The 20,637-nt window shown below is 38.2% G+C and overlaps 1 protein-coding gene across 1 annotated transcript in view; it reads right to left on the bottom strand.

Annotated features, from left to right (window-relative positions):
* Positions 1-1,731: 1,731 nt before the first annotated feature.
* Positions 1,732-20,637, bottom strand: part of LOC102301823 (aminopeptidase Ey) — a 20,517-nt gene continuing 1,611 nt past the window's right edge. Inside the window, exons 2-20 of the mRNA XM_042214833.1 lie at positions 19,838-19,980; positions 19,486-19,622; positions 17,964-18,090; positions 14,952-15,106; positions 14,417-14,530; positions 14,181-14,324; positions 14,033-14,098; positions 12,480-12,545; positions 12,063-12,235; positions 11,793-11,869; positions 10,531-10,664; positions 10,385-10,440; positions 8,925-9,072; positions 8,744-8,835; positions 8,283-8,390; positions 5,470-5,637; positions 5,241-5,381; positions 4,298-4,379; positions 1,732-2,823 (exon numbers count right to left, since the gene is read on the bottom strand). Coding sequence (XP_042070767.1) covers positions 2,665-2,823; positions 4,298-4,379; positions 5,241-5,381; positions 5,470-5,637; positions 8,283-8,390; positions 8,744-8,835; positions 8,925-9,072; positions 10,385-10,440; positions 10,531-10,664; positions 11,793-11,869; positions 12,063-12,235; positions 12,480-12,545; positions 14,033-14,098; positions 14,181-14,324; positions 14,417-14,530; positions 14,952-15,106; positions 17,964-18,090; positions 19,486-19,622; positions 19,838-19,980 — 2,290 coding nt within the window. The 3' untranslated portion in view covers positions 1,732-2,664. The remainder of the gene's footprint in view (positions 2,824-4,297; positions 4,380-5,240; positions 5,382-5,469; positions 5,638-8,282; positions 8,391-8,743; positions 8,836-8,924; positions 9,073-10,384; positions 10,441-10,530; positions 10,665-11,792; positions 11,870-12,062; positions 12,236-12,479; positions 12,546-14,032; positions 14,099-14,180; positions 14,325-14,416; positions 14,531-14,951; positions 15,107-17,963; positions 18,091-19,485; positions 19,623-19,837; positions 19,981-20,637) is intronic.

Below are 20,637 nucleotides of genomic sequence, written 5' to 3'. Positions count from 1 at the left end.
TGAGGCCACATGGAAAAGGCTCGGATGAGCTTTCCAAAGTTCTACAAGTTGTGCCTCCATCGCTTGTGTCCAGATCACACGCTGCACAGCCGTGCTGCTCCGTCTTTTTCACCGACGTTTACGTGTTTGCGCGCGAGCAGTGTGAGCGGCTCACGAGCGATTGATGATCGGGAGCTGGTCGTGAGGTGTTAATCACTTCTCGTTACCCCACGTATACTACACGACGCACGATGAAGGCCAAAATCGGTCCGATCACTCAAAAATCGTCTCAAAATGGGCCTAAAACCGCACAGTGTCTGCCCAGCATAATGTTTGTTCCCCTCAGAGAAAGGGAAGAATGGGAAAAGGAAAACACCTGGCTGGAAAAAGTTAATATGGGCATGTGCAGTGAATATCAGCGCTATGTGGCCAGAAGTGTGATAATATAACTTATTTTGTGTAATAAACAACTGCAAGGATAGATGATTACAACAAATAGATGACTAATACATAAAAGTAATACATAGATGAATAATGATGATGAGTTAAGATGCGTATTCATGGGAACAAGTGGGTTTACAAACAGGAGCAGCTGATTAGCATAATACCTCAGCTGAAGCCAATTGTACTAAATGCACTAAATGTGCACTGTTACAAGAATATTTTTCTTTCTATTGTTTTCTATTATTTTAAGTTAAGCAGGACAGAGTTCTTTTAAAGAAAGATTTACTTATATTCTCAAAAGTTAAGCATGACAGGCTTCTGTTTAAGAAAGAGACCTGTTTTATTGTGTTAATGTTGTCATTTTGAGCTAAATAATAAATGGCTAAATGATCATATTGTTTCAATGCTTTCATATCACAAAGAATACAACATCTGCTTAAATTCAAATTCAAGTCAAATGGTTAAAAAAATAATTTCACACACAAAAAAAGAGCTAGAAAATTCACCACACTGGGAAGGGTGAAGACAACTGGGTCGCCCGGCCCTGGCCACGAGGTGTCCCTTATTTATTTTTCAGGGAGTTGGCAACCCTATTTCTGCTCTGCATTTCAGTTTTTCAGCGTATCTTCACATTTTGTCTTGTAGTGCCGCCTTAAATTAAATCCCTTAGTTACAGCCACATTAGCTCCACAAATAAGATACGGGTTTACCAGCAATGTTTGTAAACATATATTCAGTCTCCCGCCGCCAGTGCAGAAAGGCTCTGTTTTCAGAATCAACTTCTCTCTTCGCCATTGTGAGCAGCTAGCTAACAGAAGTTTGACTTGATTGAGGGGGGAATGTTCCCAGGTAGCCGAGCGTTCGGCAAGGAGGCTGCAGCGCTGCATTATGGGATCTGTAGTTTGTGTGTTATTAGCACCTCATATCGCCGGGCCATGCATAACAATAATAATAAATCTACATAAAATGATCTCTCTGGCTGGATATAAATGTACGCCGGGCCTTGACTTTGACACATGTGCAGTACACAGTGAAACGAGACAGCGTTCCTCCAAGACCATGGTGCTACATATAAAAGAAGATCAACACAGGATTACATAGTGCAACTGTGTAAAAATTGCAAAAACCAATGCAACACCAGACAGAACAGAACAATACGAACAAAACACAGTGAAGCATTGACAGAATGTAAAAAAAAAGGTGTGTGTGTGTGTGTGTGTGTAACCAGTGAATAAAACCAGGACCACTATTGTTTTTAGACTTAAAAAAAAACACTTTAATCAAACGTTACTGATTTTCCCTAATGAACAGGAATAAAAGCGTTCAGACAGAAAAATCAAAGGTGAAAGATTTATTTGAAAATTGCTGAAATGGAGAAATGCAAAATGACACTTATGAAACTTTATGAATCAGAAAAAAGACAAAGAAAGAAAGATACAATCTGAGAACACGCTATATAGTCCAGTAAAGTTACACTACATATATTCACCATTAAGAGGAAAAATGATCACATTTTCAGTAGTCTACTCTATGAAAATCTGACATCTTTACAGTTTTTTTCCTCTCTACTCATGTATAAAAAATATTTTTAAGAAAATACAGACTTGGTTTTCATACGCAAGAGTCTAAAACTTTTTCTTAAAGCAGTGAAAACATTTCTGGACTCAAAAGTCGTAATCCATTCCAAATTGTAACATAAAAGGTTTAACAATTAAATGCACTTCATATACATTTTTCTATTTTAAAAATCTGCGAAATTAGAAGTAACTTAAGCTTTCTTTTGTCAAATTTGTGTTTGAGACTGTTCAAATAAATATGAAGAACAAAACAGATAGGGCTTATAATTTTTAAACAATTAAACATTTTTAAACATATATTCTTGAAAGAAAAAAAATAACGGTTTGGAGAATCCTGGTATTAAATATATAAAAAAACAGAAACAGTAGACGCTGACACAAACTTAAGGCTTTTGTGACACTGTAAAATAATGATTCTAGAAAGTATAAAACCTCAAAGATAACTGATGTAAGTACCTTTTAAGTACTTAATGTATCAATTTAATTTATCACAATATTTAAAGTATCTATTTTTTCTAGTTCAACTTTTATCAAAGCGAGGTTTAGCAAAAGTTCGGTAAACTGATTTTGTTCCACATGTGATTATGTAATATAAACATTTTCAGGTCGATCGAACCTCTGTTTTCATTTTTAAATGAGTGATGAAAGAGTAAAAACAGCTTCTTCATTGGGCATTAGCTTCAGTTGTGAACCAGTCCAGAACATTCTCCTTGTTCTCTTCAACCCATTTAATGTTAGCGATGGTTCTCTCAATGGATTGATCCAGTGCTAAGGTCCCAGAGCCAAAACCAACATCGGAATTGTCAGCCTTGAACTGCTTCAGCTGATGCAACAGACACAATGTAAATCAGGGGAGTAGTTTTAAACAAAAGACATATACTAAAAATGCATGGCTTTGTTCATATCACTAATCTCTTTCTCTCTTTTTTATATTAAAATTGTGTTTTTTCCCCCAACATTTTAATAATGAGACATGTTGTTTGTCATTCATAAAATGCTACAAACACTCAAACCTTTTGTTATTGTTATTGGATGAATGTTCCTCTTGCACACAGTCACTGCAACTTTTGACCAAATATTTCAAAAGTGACCAAATATTGCAGCTTGGTTATGGCACAAGACTGCACTGCTTGCATGTTGATGTTAAAGTTGTCATAGTCCTGAGTCTCAGGCCAAGTATTTTTGAGTTTTGTTCTGGACTTCTGATTCTTTCCTTGGACATTTGAGATAAATCATATTCAGGTTTTTGTGTACTGATTTCCTATTACTTGTTTATCTGTTTTCTATTCATATTTCTTGGTTTCTTGATTGATTGTGTTAGTTCCTTTTGGTGCCCTGTCTGCCTCAGTTTCATCTCTCTGATCTGTCCTTGGTGTCTCCTGTGGTAATCACAGTGGTTGTCTCCATGTTTGTATCCCTTTGTGTCTCCCCAGTCAGTCATGTCTCTGTGTAGCTCCGGTCTCTTTGTCAAGTTCATGCGTCTTAGTCTGGGTCTCAGTGTGTGTTACTTCCTGTTTTATTTTCTTAGACCTCTCTCTTGTGTGTATCATGTTCAGTTTTGGATCCCTTGTCTTGTTAGTTCTATTCTTCACAGCTGTGCTCCCTGGTGTGTCCACTCTGCCCTAATGTCCTCCTGTGTATATATTCTCTGTATCTGTGTCCTTTGTTGTGTCAACCTCTGTCAGTCTGTGTCTATGAGTCAGTCCAGACTGATTGAAGATTACCAATAGTTAGGGCTTAACATAACTGATTTCAGTCAATATTTAAATAAATCCAAATAGGATATGATGAGAGGTATATGTTAATGCTGTTTATGTTAAAAGTGTTTTCAGAAGATGGGAAAGTGATTGTGCTTATGAATACTGGAGCAATGGGAGGCCACTGTGCTTTGATGCTATGGAGGGCCATGAGAACCAAACCACTGTCTTTAGGTTTCAAATCAAATCAAATCACTTTTATTGTCACATCACATGTGCAGGTACAGTACATGTGAATGAAATTCTTGTGTGCGAGCTTCACAAGCAACAGAGGTGTGCAAATACTGGTAATGAGAACACTATCACACAGCAGTAAAATGCCTGTCCTGTCAAACTTATTAGTTCAAGTCAGTTCAGATCAAATTAACATCTTGTAAAGTCGGGAAGGCTTGAAATCAATACTTGAAATTTGAGATTTTGAGACCAGAGGATGACTTGAGATTTGATAACGCTTAAAGTATCTACATTTAAAAGTAGTATAACAAAATGAACAAAAGGGAAACCACATTGTGGTAAAGTCATTTCAAAGAAATATCTAACCTGCTGAAGCTCAAATTCAGTGGAGAAACGTTTGGTGACGCCGTTTACGAGGTTGGAGAATGAGAATGAGCCACCACCATACCTGTGAGAGGGAAGCACAGTTGAAGGCAAACATCAGTTAGCAGAAATTAAAGTCCAAGTCACTTAAGAACGGTCATCTCTTTCATTGAGAACGTGATTATCATCTGTGAAATTACTGAATTTCTACATGCTTTCATAAATTACATATAATATATATACTGTATATTTAATGAGTATACAATAGATTATATTTTTTAAATACTCTGATCATTTAAGAATGCAGTTCTATCCAAACTGTAACATATACAAGCTATTTGTGAGAAAAGAAAAGAAGAGAAGAAAGAAAAGAAAAGAAAAGAAATTTAAGAAAACCGTACTAATGATTTTGCGGGATGAAATCTATTTATCTGAAATTATTTATAAAAATCTTGCTTAGAGTAATGGCTCTTATGAAGCCCTACAAACTGAAGTATGAGACATGTTACTCCTTTTTTGCTTATGAGAGAAATAAATTATTTGCTTTCCCTTTGGCATTTTAAGCAACTTTAATAAAATATCTGGTGATGTTTCTCCTAATGTCTCCTAGTCATTTCAGGCTCTGCTTTAAATCCAAAACTTGGAATCACATGGAAAACAAAACCATCATCAGTCCCACACCAGCATAACACTGCGCTAACCACAGTGCATCCACAACTGATGGTTGCATCAGTTATGGGTCCAATCATGTAAAGATTATGTTATGATTATGCTGTAAGTGTTCTTTGGTTCATATAGATATGACACACAACACTTCAATATATGTGTTGCAACCTTTTTTAAATTGTCACTTTGAAGATAAACTGTAATTCTTGTTTCATATTAAAAACTATCCTTCCTAAACTGAAACTCGGGTGCCTTTTTAGAGTTATCATGTTGTACTCACTGACTGAAGATGTATGACCATCGAGCCCTGACAAAGTCCCATGCCAGAGACTGACCGACCACATTACTGGCAATGTCGACAATGGTGGCGGTGGCATCCTGCTTTCGGATCATGTCTGGATCCAGAGTGTATTCCAGATACCTGAACAGTCACAGAGTAAATATGTGTGCTAGATAGTAACTTTAAGTTACATAGTGTGGCATATTTATTAATAAAGCAATGAATGTACCTGTTGAGCAGCCAAGGTTGTTTGGTGCAGGACAGAGCATAGCGAAGTTTATCAGATTCAATAGCAGTACTGCCATTCTTAAACTGTGACCAAGCAAAATCCCATTCTTTCTTGCCACCTGCTGCAATAGCATTGCAGTACACAGTGGAGCGCAGGTTAGGGTGGATCCTAGAAAAAGAGCATATTGTTAGACTTCAGTACACCATAGATTATACAGAGTATTACTTTAAACTATAGGGGAATAATTATTTGATCCCCCTGCCAAATTTATAAGGTTGCTTAATTACAAGGAAAGGAAATGAACTGTCTGAAATTTTTATAGTTTCATTTTAAGTGATGTTATTGGCTGCTGCTTCAGAACTTGAAACTTCAACTCCCTCCCAAGATTTTCTTTAGGATTAAAGTGTGGACACTTCCAAAGTCACTACATGACCTTATTCATGTGCTTCTACGTGTGCTCCTTCAGATTATTAACAAGCTCATCCCTGGCTCTATTGGATTAATGTCAGGCAAACATGAGGCCTAATCATGGGTATCGATTCCTTGATCCTCCTGGTACTGCTCGCATACATACTCGGGCATTGTTGTCCACCAGGAGGAACCCAGGACTCACTGCACCACTGTAGACTCTGACAGCTGGACCAAGGATTTCATCCCAGTATACTCATATGACATGTATGACTCTATGTTGTACGAGTGTACATCTCATAATCCTGTCTTTATGTTTTTAATATGTGCTCAAGGTGAATGTTCATAGAGGGGATCTCTGCAGAGACTTCAGACTGGGTCTGCTGGCACCAGCTGGCTAGCTTGTCTATGCTTTTCTCTGCTCTCTCTCCAAAGATCGTGGTAGCTCTTATACCAACAGCTCCACAAACTGTGCCTGCTCTCCAGGGGCCCAGGTTGCAGCCACTGTGCACCAACGGCTCCAGTAATTCACTCCACAGGAGATTTCCCACTAGAGCAGTCTCGTGAAAAAACTCTACACCCAGCCTTTGACCAAGTGATAAAAAGTGATCTTCATATGGTGCACCCTAATGCAGCGCTTATCTATCTGCATTTTGTATTGATTAAAGATTAAAGATGGGCTGACGCTCACACAAAAGAGGAACACACCCAGTTGTTGGTGCCAAAAAGCCACCAAGAAATTATTTTCCCGGTGGCTCATCATAACCCCATGGCAGAGCATATGGGATATGATAAAACTGGAGTGAATCATGGCCGGATATTATTGGCCTGGATGTGGATGTGTTCAAATGGTGTGCATCCTACCTGGAGTGTTAGCTGCTATTTCAAAAGTGCCCTTGTGCCCACTAGTGCCTACCTTAAAGGAGGTGCCATTTGCGTGCATTGGGATGGATCTCATCAGTTTACCAACTGACACTTTGTTCATGTCTCACACACTAAAAGAACTGTACAAATTACTGCTATTACATCTATTCAGACCAGGTTCTACCACCGTCAGACTGAAAGGCTGGCAGAGTGGCTGAATAAGACTTCTGTTCATGAGGATGAACCCAGTTGAGATCACTGGTTAGACCCTATTTTGTTTGTAGTGGGAGATTTTCTCCCTTTAAGTAACTGTTTGTCAGGAACTTGTGTGGGTGTGTTGGACCTTATTAAAGAAAACTGTGAGCAAGGTCCAAGCCGAGCTAAAAATGAAATTCATTATGTTCTAGACCTGAGAGCAAAGCTATACACATTGGGGAGTAACACAAGAGCTCCAGGCCCAGGAACGTCATTAGTCCCTGTACAACAGAGGGGCAAAACTCATCTCGAGGTAAAGTGCTTGTATTGCTCCTTTCTTTTAGCTCAAGGTTACTTGCCAAGTGCCGAGGACCCTTTGTGGTCAAACATGGGGTGGCTGACACTGACTATGAAAAGGGAGGAGCCACACTGGTATATCACCTCAATCTCCTAAAAGTATGGCGAGAAGCTGGAACTGTTTCTCTGATGAGCCTGGTTAGGGAAAGAGATGAGTTAAGGTGCCAAATTCAACCATTCCCACCTTCCTCCATTATGATGACTATCTCAAAAAGGTCTAGAGAGCAGATGTTGCTTGCATTGCAACAGCAGCTCTACTTGAGGAACTGCCAGTATTCTGGAATCACCTCCATATATATATATCTATATATCTATATAGATATATATATATATATGGCCGGCATAGTGTACAGGAACATCTGTGCCGAGTATAATCTGGAAGTCCCGAGGTCAAAATGGGAGATGCCCCCAAGGGTGGTGGAGAATGACCGAGCTAAGATCCTGTGGGACTTCCAGATACAGACGGACAAAATGGTGGTGGCTAACCAACCGGACATAGTGGTGGTAGACAAACAGAAGAAGACGGCCGTAGTGATCGATGTAGCGGTTCCGAATGACAGCAATATCAGGAAGAAGGAACACGAGAAGCTGGAGAAATACCAAGGGCTCAGAGAAGAGCTCGAGAGGATGTGGAGGGTGAAGGTAACGGTGGTCCCCGTGGTAATCGGAGCACTAGGTGCGGTGACTCCCAAGCTAGGCGAGTGGCTCCAGCAGATCCCGGGAATAACATCGGAGATCTCTGTCCAGAAGAGCGCAGTCCTGGGAACAGCTAAGATACTGCGCAGGACCCTCAAGCTCCCAGGCCTCTGGTAGAGGACCCGAGCTTGAAGGATAAACCGCCTGCAGGGGCGTGCTGGGTGTTTTATATAATAATATATTAATATATAATTATATATATCCATATTATATATTACATATAATAGTATAGATAGTATAGGGTATTATATAGATAAGGTCTTCTTGGCCCCAAAATTGACATGGACACACACCTGTTGCTGTCAGTATCCATCCACTCTTGAAACCATGTCATGACCAGGTTTTGGCATTCCTCCAACCCTGTCCTGCAAGCCAGGCTAATTGCATTCACCTGATTATACCTGCAGGATAGACAAATAGAAAACAGAAGTATTGACAAGAACTTTTAGAGAAAAACTGGGGAGAGCAAAGAATAATGAATACAAATATTTCGGAGTTCAACATCATATAAGTTGAGTAGCAGAGTTTCTAAGTTCCAGCTATCACGTGTGCTGAACTGAATTTGTAGAATTACACATTTTAAATAATTCATTTAAAAACTGTATCCTGGGTCCAGAAAAGAACAACTTCTACAATTACATCACAACATAAATTATGTTTTATTGAAAAAGTCTAACCTATCTATCTGATTTATGAATGCAGTTTAGACTGGTGGCAGCTTTATGTTGAAAACTTAAAATGTGTTTTCACTCACTGGTCCATGTGTCCATCAGGAACTTTGCTCCAGTTGCCTGTCATTTGCTTGTAGTATTCAAACAGAGGGGAGACTTTTTTCACGAGATAATCCTGAAACAACAAAGACAGAACTCAGATAATGTGACAACTTATTTGTGTATTGTTTCTTTTGTATGTATATGTCGTTGGAAGAAGTTCACCTGCATGGGGCCATAGACTTCGCTGCGGTCAAACATGAGGTAGAAAAAGTCCAGGTTGTTAAGGGCTGCCTTCCATGGAATGTAATCTCTCTCATTATTCAGGTATTTGGTGGTATTAAGCGCCTGCACTGTAGAAATGATCTTGGCTCTAAGAGGTAGAATATAGTAAAAATTTATCAGATACTTCATGTTCATGTTTTCCATTGTCATAATTTTAAGATATTACCACAAGTACTATTAATTAATATCTGATAGGTAAGAATTTAAGCCCACAGCCTACCAACATATTTAAAATACATGGACAACTGGCTGGGATCCCTGGGGACCCCAAGAGAATTCGTAATATCAGAATAAGAATAATAGTAAGGCTTAATTCTTCTCATAGTATCGCTGTTACCACTTTAATGTCACCATATGAAAAATAGATTACAATTATTATTATAGTTATAAAATGTGCACAAGTTTTATTGTTTAATCAACTTGCAGATTTCATCCAAAGTACAATTACATAACAGCCTGACTCTGGTATTCAATTCAGTAATTTCAAGAAAATATTATTTTTTAATATTGTAGATAATTAAGCCATACTGAGGTCATATTGATCCCGGTATAAAAAAGCTGAAATAAATAAAATGGTAAATGGACTGGTTCTTATAAAGTGGTTTCTTACTCTACATCAGCACTCAAAGCACTTATTACAACTTAACTCATTCATAAAAGCACTTTTTCTATGCCTTTTCTATGTAAGTGCTTTCTATCTAATATTCACATACTCGAATGAATGCAGTGGAGAGCAACTTGAGGTTAGTACCTTGCCCAGGAATATTTGGCATGCAAACTGGCAAGGGATCAAACCACCAACCCAACTAGATGACCTGCTCTACTTTATTTAGAGCCTGTTGATGGCTAACTAATCAGACATAGTGGTGTCAGACAAGCAGAAATGGCTGTAGTGATAGATGTAGCTATTCCAAATGATAGCAACATCAGGAAGAAAGAACACGAGAAGCTCAAGAAATAGCAAGGGCTGAGAGAATGTGGAAGGCAAAAGCAACAGTGGTCTCCATGGTGATGGACTGAGGGAAGTGTCCCTCACATATATCAAACATTCCCTTTAGAAAAGACAATTATTCATGTCTTCTCCATTTGCGGGTAATGGCTCTCCCAGTGATTCACTGGAGTCCCAAAGCCTTAGAAACGGTTTTGTAACTCTTTCTAGAGTAAATGACATCTGACATCTGTCTAATTGATATATCATTTAAACATGTCTGTTAATAATCAGGCTAGTGAAATTGAACTTATAATAATAATGTATTTAATCAAAGTATCGCAGTTGATTCACGTTTTAATGATCATGAAGTGACAAAGCTGGAACAGAAGTAAATAGTTTTTCACAGCAGTGTACATCTCGTAATTATAACAGTTATCATGTACATGTGAGACAACACTTGCAAACTTACCTGGCCAGATTGAAGGCATCATCCAATATCTGAGCTCTGTTGATCCGTGGAATGAGCTTAAAGAAACATCAGGAAACATCAAGAAACACGTTTACAATCACTGATAATCACTGATAATGACTGTGTGTTGGGCTCCTCTGTCTTACCTGATGATTACTCTGCAGAACATCTAAGAGTTTGGCCCAGTTGTCATCATCATAGTTGACCCTGTAGTAACCAACCATGTTGACATTGGCTAGCACCCACTGATCTTGTGTTGCTTTCATAGCTTCAGATGTTTCTAGAAAGCGAAGAAATAGAACTGAAAGTTGGTGCACAAGAATAAAATAAATGTAAGCTTTTCTTAAAAAGTTGCCTTAGTTTATTGAGGGTTGCAGGTATTCATGATCCACAGTTCTCTTAAGATCCTGCAAGAGCTAATGGTGGCAAAAGGACAGCTATTCTGCACTTAAGTAGAAGTACAGATACCAGTGTTAAAAATACTCCAGTAAAAGTTGAAGTAGTGATTCAACTACTTTACTCAAGTAAAAGTAAAAAAGTACAGGCTTTGAAATTTGCTCAACATAAGAAAGTAAAAATCAGCTTTTTGGAGGATGGTTCTACCCGCTATTTTTGTGAATAGCTAAGCTAAGTCTTGTGCTATAATAATGTAATAATCAAATAATATTAGACAACGGAAATACAAACTTTAGTCTAATTTTTAATTCTAATAGTCCTCAGGTTGAATCAGTACAAAAAGGAGGAAAATAAAAAAATCTTGATTTTCTTAGGCCTACATTATAGAGTGTGACTACCTTAAAATGAATGGAGTAATAGTAAAAAGAAAAACAAACTACTTAATTAAAGTACAGAGTGGTGCTGTGCTTTTGACAATTGTCCAGTTATATAGCTCAGTTTTGGCCAAGTTTCAGCTGTTGTCAGTGCGCTGGGTCTTTTGACCCAGCAGTTTGAGCTTGAATTGTGTTTTTTGTGACCTTTGTGTATTTGAAATGACGTTCAAGTTTTAACTCTCTAAACTGTCAACAGACTGCAACTGTTTTATTTATGAACACAAAATCACCATCATGTTGTTTGCTCTATCTCAGGGACATTAAGGTACTATAGAGAGACCACAAGAATTTAAAGGTAATATAGTTTTAAAAATACAAAATTTTGAGTCAATGTAAATATTTACATGTAAAAAAGAAACAGAACCAATTATTCAGTGGTTTCTGCTAACGGAGAATCAACTCCAACAAGCAAATTGTTAGAAGTTGAACATAAATCAGTGAAAACACAAAGATGAAAAAATACTTAGAAAACACTTGTGTGATAATTGAAAGATTGTGATTAAAAGATTGGTGGACTGCAGAGGACCACCACATTTTGAAAATGATGTGCAGTCTTAAGCTGGGAATGGATTATCTACCTGATTTGGATGTTAGCCACAGTGGATTCTGCATAACTCCAGTCATCATCCATTTGATTGGAATGATCCATTGATAACTACGGCAGAACATTTGAAACATTATTTCTGCAGTTTCTTTTTCTTTATTTTGCTTTTCATTAACTAAAAACTGCCTGTAACCATTTTGCCATTTAAAAAAATTAAAAATAATAAAAATTGAAGAACTGCATAAAGAATATGGTCTTCACTTGATATATTAGGAGGAAAAGATAAAAAAGGCAATGCAAATACTTGAAGGGGGATGGAGTTGTGACTACAGCTTCTGGATCCAGAAGGAAGTGCTGCTGGGAAACACTTCCAGTTCCAGTGTTAATGGTAACCACAGGAAAGCCCATCTGCAGCACCCAGGTGTTCATTATGCTATCAAGAGTATCAGGAAGCTCTAACTTGCTAGAATCAGCAGCCTGTGAAGGTCCCAAAAAATCCAAAAAGATAAAAAAGTAAATATGGTTTGTGTGTGTGTGTGTGTGTGTGTGTGTGTGTGTGTGTGTGTGTGTGTGTGTGTGTGTGTTGTGTGTGGTGTGTGTGTGTGTGTGTGAATATATATATATACAGCTGATCCTTTCTGATGTTTCGAAAGCACTAGAAAAAAAAAAGAGATCTTAAACTAAATATTCAAATAAAAAGAGCAGAGAGATGATAACATGCCTTTTGCAGATGATACCAAAGGTCTGTGTAGACGGCATTCCCAAAGCTAAATGCACTCAGATAGGACTGCAGAAAAAAACAGTAAACAGAGATATGTCAGACACACTGCTTTGGATAAATGAGGGATTACTGTGTTAGCAAAAGTTTCCAAAAAATTGTACAAGTGTTCAACATTTCGCTACAATGTCCTCCAAGTTCTTTCATTGAAAGGGATATCCTTTTCACAGATGACAGGATATGATTTCTTAGTTTATTTATATTTCTCACTCATCATTGGACAAATTGTAATTTGTAATTTGAGAAAGATAACTGGTGTATGAATGGGTTGTTTAAAAATATATAAAAGCATTTCAATAAGGAGAGATTGCTTGGAAGAATTAAACATGATTTACTGAGATATAAACATTCATGTATTTGGTGATTAGACTCTGAAGACCCATCATGGCAGAATGGAAACCCAGCGATGATAAGATTTAGGACAGGGCCCCCCAGAGTTGACACGCTGGGGGTGGTGAAGATGAAGACTGATGCTTGGATTGGACTATTACTGAAGTGTCCATAAGTTGCCCCTCCATATTAGACTGGCCCAAATTCTTGAAAATTTCAAATCACTTTTAAATACACACCTTTTTTTCCAAGGCATTTTAGGAGTAGTACCAGAGTCGGCTTGTAGTCAGTTTTAGTCCGTTTTTGGTCGCTTTTAATCTTCTTTACTTTACTGATTCATTTCTATCATTTTTTTTTCATTTATTTGTTTATTTATTTTATTGTTATTTAATTTTCTTTGTGTGTTTAATGTAAGATTTTAAACTTTTTTCACTGTTTTTTACTGGAAAGCATTTTGGTCAACCATGTTGTTTATAAAGTGCTCTATAAATAAAGTTGGATTGGAAAGTTGGAGTGTCTGTGAGGTGGAGATGGGGAGTAGGTGGGCTGAACAGATACAACTCCACATGTGGCTGCACAAAACAAAACCTTTATAGAGGTTTGGCAGACATGTGACCGCTTACCACATACCATTAAGTTGTTACCCATTTTGGACACACAGATTTCCTAAATCATACTCAAAAACCTACTAAACCTCATGTAGATAAGATAAATTATGGAAACTATGGTTAAAGAAACAAGTGTATATGCTCTCTCAGAGGAAGTAAAAAGCTTTCATCACTAGTATCTTGCTTGTTATGTGCAGAAACTGGACAAGGGACTTTCACTATTGCAGTGAACGTTTAAATAATTATTTGAGCGAGAAGTTTTGTGCTTTTGCAACAATCGTGGTAACCAGCATGACTGAGCTGGTGATCACCTTCTGCATACAGCGGTCTTCTGCAAGATGTTTAACTGTTGATATGGTGTTTATTTACTCCTTCTTGTTGATCTATGAACACTGACCTTAACTGAGGCAGTGCAGTTCTTTTAGTCTTCTTCTGGTACATTTTTAAAACAATGTAGATACTGTCCTGTTGTTACAGCAAAAACCTCTGCAAGGATGACTGGCTGGTGGACTCACCTTCATAGTAGCACACTGTGTTCTGTTATATTGTGGTCCTTACCCTCAGTCCCAGCTGGAAGACATCTTCAGTGAGGAAATCTGACAACATCCTGAGGACAGATGCTCCCTGATGAGGAAAAAACACACTGTTAGGTTTTTTTGTTTTTGCTTTTTGTTTTCATGGTTTTGAGAGTCTATGCATGCTTTACCTTGCTGTATGAAATAGCATCAAACAGCTCACTAATCTGTGCTGGAGTCTGGATATCTTCTTCTTTAGATGACAGAGGGTGGGAAGAAGCCAGAGCATCAATAGCAAACACCCTATGAATGTCACCAAGCACGATGAGGTCTGTCTATTATGAAACAAATGAGACTGTATACTTAACAACTTTGTCGAGCACCAATACTTACATTCAAAACAATTTGGTGTTAATGAAATTCTTACCACATTCCACTCAGGTTCAGCATTATTTGCTCCCAAGTACTCAACATAGGATGCAAAGCCTTCATTCAGCCACAAGTCATTCCACCATCTGAGTGTCACCAGATTACCAAACCACTAGAGGGACAGTTCAGAAAAAAAATGTGAGAATTGACTCATGCATTTGAACTAGTTTACAAAGAAGTGAATAGAATTTGTTTTTTGAAGTTTTTTATTCACTTAAGTCTCATCTTGAAGTTATTTTCTGGGACTTCAACCCTTTTCTATGACATATGAATGGGTGTGAATGGGTGAATCAGCCAAGCTGTATGTGCTCAGGTAGAGTAGAAAAGTATGTAAAAAGTAAAACTATATATCCAGAATATCAACTATATAATATATATCCAGTTACCAGTTACTTGGAACTATATCTGAAATTGCTTTCGGGGGCCCTGAGAGTTGACATGAATGTTTTCCAAAGCACTTAAAACTTAATTACTGCCTATATTCAGCATCTCAAGAATCCTCTTAAACTTTATTTCCAGGACTTGAAACTCACCATGTGAGCCAGTTCATGAGCAATGATCGTAGCGATCCTTTCTTTGTTGGAGTTGGAGGAGAATGCTTCATCGTACAATAGAGCTGTCTCCCGGTATGTGATCAGACCCCAGTTTTCCATTGCCCCTGCATTAAAGTCTGGGATTGCTATCTGATCTGTGTTAGGACAGAGATTATGTTAATGTGGCTGATTAGTTGCTTGAAGTGAAAGAGGTTACCAGTTTAAAACAGCAGAAGTGCTTAAAACCTTTACCCAGTCACAGTGCAACAGTGTCAATTTAATCCACTATGGGTAAAAAAAAATCATTGCTTAACATCCTACTTAATTAAAAGTACCTATAGTAACGTAAATAAAAGTTTCAAAGGTGTCATAAATATCAGTTTATATATGCATAATAAAATGTCAAATAAAATAAGTGCGAGTACATCAAATCTTGGCCTGCAACATAGGACAGGCTAAGATTATATAACAATGAAGAATCACATTTTACCTGTTAATAATTGATAATGAAGATGACCTTCTCATAACAGGTCATAAAAAGTCACAACTGAAAGATGTGCGTATGATAAGAACATAATGGAGCTGACTGGATGCTGCAGCCAAGGTCTTGGGCAATAAAACTATATATTTTACAGTTTTGCCATAAACATACACATGATGCCAATAAACATGAGACCAAAAACTGACCTGAGATCTAAGATTAGATCAGTACACTGAGTAGACACATGTCCCCACTTTACATGTGAGCAGAGACTTAGGTGCATTTATTAATGAACAAAATGAACTTCAATCAGGACACCATAAAGATAAGGCATTTTTATGATGTGTTTTTTTGTACACTAACAGAAACTGTGATGCTGCTGAAGTCTATCATATCAACTGGTAAAGGAAAAAGTATAGCATTTTTTGTACACTGTTTTTTAATTGCTTTGTCATTTTGTGGTAGTTTTTTGAAGAAATATAATCTCTTCCAAATGTTGTCCCATTTGCATAAAAACAGCAAACAAAAAATAAAATCTTGATGTTATTTTGCATCTTTTTAATGAAATTTTGCATTTTGCTTATGGTCATTTAATGTCACTATAGGATAGGTTTTCTTGCCCTCACAGTCTTTGATTTGAGTTTAGTCGCTTATGACAAGCAAGAAATATAAAGTCACTTCATGACAAGGCCTCAGATCAGGTATTCACTTAGTACTTGATATGTTAGTATTGTTACTTATTAAATATAGACTTTTATCAAATTAAATGTACAGTGGGGCAAAAAAGTATTTAGTCAGCCACCGATTGTGCAAGTTCCCCCACTTAAAATGATGACAGAGGTCAGTAATTTGCACCAGAGGTACACTTCAACTGTGAGAGACAGAATGTGAAAAAAAAATCCATGAATTCACATGGTAGGATTTGTAAAGAATTTATTCGTAAATCAGGGTGGAAAATAAGTATTTGGTCACCTCAAACAAGGAAAATCTCTGGCTCTCACAGACCTGTAACGTCTTCTGTAAGAAGCTTTTCTGTCCCCCACTCGTTACCTGTATGAATGGCACCTGTTTGAACTCATCATCTGTATAAAAGACACCTGTCCACAGCCTCAAACAGTCAGACTCCAAACTCCGCCATGGCCAAGACCAAAGAGCTTTCGAAGGACACCAGGAAAAGTATTGTAGACCTGCACCAGACTGGGAAGAGTGAATCTACAATAGGCAAGCAGCTTGGTGTGAAAAAATCAACTGTGGGAGCAATCATCAGAAAATGGAAGACATACAAGACCACTGATAATCTCCCTCGATCTGGGGCTCCACGCAAGATCTCATCCCGTGGGGTCAAAATGATCATGAGAACGGTGAGCAAAGATCCCAGAACCACACGGGGGGACCTGGTGAATGACCTGCAGAGAGCTGGGACCAAAGTAACAGAGGTCACCATCAGTAACACACTACAACGGCAGGGAATCAAATCCCGCAGTGCCAGACGTGTTCCGCTGCTGAAGCCAGTGCATGTCCAGGCCCGTCTGAAGTTTGCCAGAGAGCACATGGATGATACAGCAGAGGATTGGGAGAATGTCATGTGGTCAGATGAAACCAAAGTAGAACTTTTTGGTATAAACTCAACTCGTCGTGTTTGGAGGAAGAAGAATACTGAGTTGCATCCCAAGAACACCATACCTACTGTGAAGCATGGGGGTGGAAACATCATGCTATGGGGCTGTTTTTCTGCCAAGGGGACAGGACGACTGATCCGTGTTAAGGACAGAATGAATGGGGCCATGTATCGTGAGATTTTGAGCCAAAACCTCCTTCCATCAGTGAGAACTTTGAAGATGAAACGAGGCTGGGTCTTCCAACATGACAATGATCCAAAACACACCGCCCGGGCAACAAAGGAGTGGCTCCGTAAGAAGCATTTGAAAGTCCTGGAGTGGCCTAGCCAGTCTCCAGACCTCAACCCCATAGAAGATCTGTGGCGGGAGTTGAAAGTCCGTGTTGCTCGGCGACAGCCCCAAAACATCACTGCTCTCGAGAAGATCTGCATGGAGGAATGGGCCAAAATACCAGCTACTGTGTGTGCAAACCTGGTAAAGACCTATAGTAAACGTTTGACCTCTGTTATTGCCAACAAAGGTTATGTTACAAAGTATTGAGTTGTATTTTTGTTATTGACCAAATACTTATTTTCCACCCTGATTTACGAATAAATTCTTTACAAATCCTACCATGTGGATTCATGGATTTTTTTTCACATTCTGTCTCTCACAGTTGAAGTGTACCTCTGGTGCAAATTACTGACCTCTGTCATCATTTTAAGTGGGGGAACTTGCACAATCGGTGGCTGACTAAATACTTTTTTGCCCCACTGTACATAATAGATTTAAGATTAAGATTTCATAGACTTGAGAAATCCATGCTGGTGCATCAGGACAGCTGTGCTGACTCATGATACAGTGAAGCTAAAAAGTGTGCAGTAGTAAACGTGCAGGCATGTAGATGTCTAGCTAATTGTGTGGTGGTCTTACCAGACTTGGGTAGAGGGTACGTGGCATTGTAATACTGCTCAAAGAATTTAAGGATTGGTCCAGTTTTGTTAAGGGCATACTGTCCTTGACCAGCTGCAATGGCGGACCTCCGGGCGAAAATGCGGATCTAAACCCAGATTACACAAAATAAAATAAAATTGAAAAACACTTTACACCACTTTGCAAAATAACATTATTCTATACACTTGTATTTCAAATAGTTTAAATCTATAGAAAGAGTACAGGGTACAGTCTAGGCACCATGATCTTAAAAGTACAGTCAATCATCTCCAAAAGTTGATTCTGTTCATCTGAACGTAATGTTTTCAGTGGGAGAAATGTTTCGTGACTCATCCAAGTGACTTCTTCACTTGCTGACTGCAGGTTTCATCTTATAAACAGTACATCTGCATCATGACTGAAACCAGCCCACTGAAGGAACAAAGGGCTGGGAGGTCAGTTCCTTCATCATCATGAGCATGCATCAAGACGTACCGTTAAAATTTTTTTTGCAGTTATAAGAAAAAAATAATAATGTTGAACTGAAAAATATGCATTATTAGTCTGACTTATGTCTTATGTGTTCACTTATGTGAACTTAGAATGAGTCCATTAAAAATATACAGGTGTGGGCACTGGTTTGTGGAAGCCACCAGGTTGCCCCGCCACTCAGGAATACAGCCCTCAAGATGGACATCGCTGTTCTGTCTAATTGTATTTTATGTATGCGGGTAGAGACCAACCTGACACTGGCCCGGTGGCGCCAGTGTCAGGCAGCCTCGCCTCTGTCAGTGCGCCCCAGGGTGGCTGTGGCTACAATGTAGCTTGCCATCACCAGTGCGTGAATGGGTGGATGACTGAATGTGTAAAGCGCTTTGGGGTCCTTAGGGACTAGTAAAGCGCTATACAAATACAGGCCATTTACCATTTTACCATTTATTAGTTGATGATTTCCATCTCAGTCTTTTATTTCTGAGCATGTCTTTGTTTGTTGGGATTCTGTATCAGGTCCTGATTGTTTTGTGTCCCAGCCAGCTAATACTGCCAGGAAAAAGTCTGATTTTAGTGAGCTGACTCCCAAGACTCCTAAGACTGTGTGTTTCAAGACTGTTTATTCTGGGACTGTTTGTTGTTCGGCTGAACAGGGCTCCCTTGAGACAGAAACTCTGCCCGGATCATGGCCAGAGACCAAGTTTAAGGTCTTAGTTGACCCCCAGAGGTTCTCATTCCTGCCTTGCTCCGGGCTCAGCCGAGCCTGCCCAGCCTCTGGGGCCTCCTGGGGGCCAGATGTTAAATTGACTTGATGCTATTTACTTGATTAAATTGTTCCTTTAAATTTTCTGTATCTTCAGCACAAGAAACTTTTACTAATTAGTTTTCTGTTTTACTAATAACATATTTGCTCTACTTGATCGGAAGAAAAGGCAACTGTGAAAATTACTGAAATCCACGTGTGAAAGTTTCTTGGAAATCAAACCACTTTGATTAAAGAATGTCAGAATTACTATGGGACAACAATTACCTCAACACCATCAATGCTGTTACCAATACTGTCGTAGTCACTGACAATGAATGCCAGCAAGTAAGTCGACATTTTCTCCGTTCGCTCAAAAACTGTCTTAAGCAGATCCTGGCCATCATGGTTGATTTCAGTTGTTTCTGAAAATAATTAAAATAAAATAAAATAAAGAGGTAACATTTTTATTTGATTGCTTTCCACTTCTTACCATTTTACTGACTAGACACAAAGTGTTTTTATACTTTATTGTTGTTGTCATATTTTATTGTTTAACTATGTGTTACATCCTCAATATTTAACTATGTAGTGACATCAATTTTTAAAACAAAAATATCTGCTCTGTTCTCAAACTAACCTATGTCCTTGCCATTGGACAGGGCTGTAGTTCCACGGTCGTGGATCAGCGTAATGAAGAAGTAAGCTTTCATAGCTGGCTCATCAAAGCAAGGGAAAGATTTCCTAGCATCTGTAGGCTGCATCTGGGTGGTAGCCATGACCCTGACAAGAAGAAGATAAATTAGCCTTGTGTGTAAAGAAGGTGCTACACAATTTAAACAAAATGGTTGGATGAAGGTTCTCCAAAATCCAGAAGATGTAATAGCTATATGCCCAAAACCTAGTTGGCCTATATAAGCAAAATAACAACAACAACATAAAAACTAGTAATTTCAACCAAAGTCCTCAACTTTTCTTATCTTGTAAGCAGTACTTGACATTGGTCAAGTTCGCGTCAAGTTACTTGAAAAAAGTAATCAGTAACTAATTACTGATTACTTCCCCCCAAAGTAATCCCATTACTTTACTAATTACTTATTTTCAAAAGTAATTAATTACTTAGTTACTTAGTTACTTTTTAAAAACACGATTTACAACCCCTGAATAGGTAATAAAGCGATAGATCTTTCAGCCCAATTCTACTTTTTCTGCATAATCCATCATACAAAATGTAATCAAATGGAAAAGTCTCTTTTTAAAACTTGTTTTATTAGTTTTAATCTTTTAACTTTATGCATCAAGCAAAAATTTAATTATATGCAACATTCTCTGACTGGAAGAAATTTGTTTAACATTTAAACCTATTTTCTGCACATTCCAGCACATAAAATAAAATATTTTTTGTGTTTACACTCAGTCTTTCAAATAGATGCAAGTAAA

Source organism: Haplochromis burtoni, unplaced genomic scaffold (genome assembly GCF_018398535.1).
Source record: "Haplochromis burtoni strain Fernald_Lab_line unplaced genomic scaffold, NCSU_Asbu1 Contig_615, whole genome shotgun sequence".
NCBI classification, from domain to species: domain Eukaryota; kingdom Metazoa; phylum Chordata; class Actinopteri; order Cichliformes; family Cichlidae; genus Haplochromis; species Haplochromis burtoni.
The sequence above is the reverse complement of the archived record's forward strand: the minus strand, read 5'-3'. Positions and strand labels throughout refer to the sequence as shown.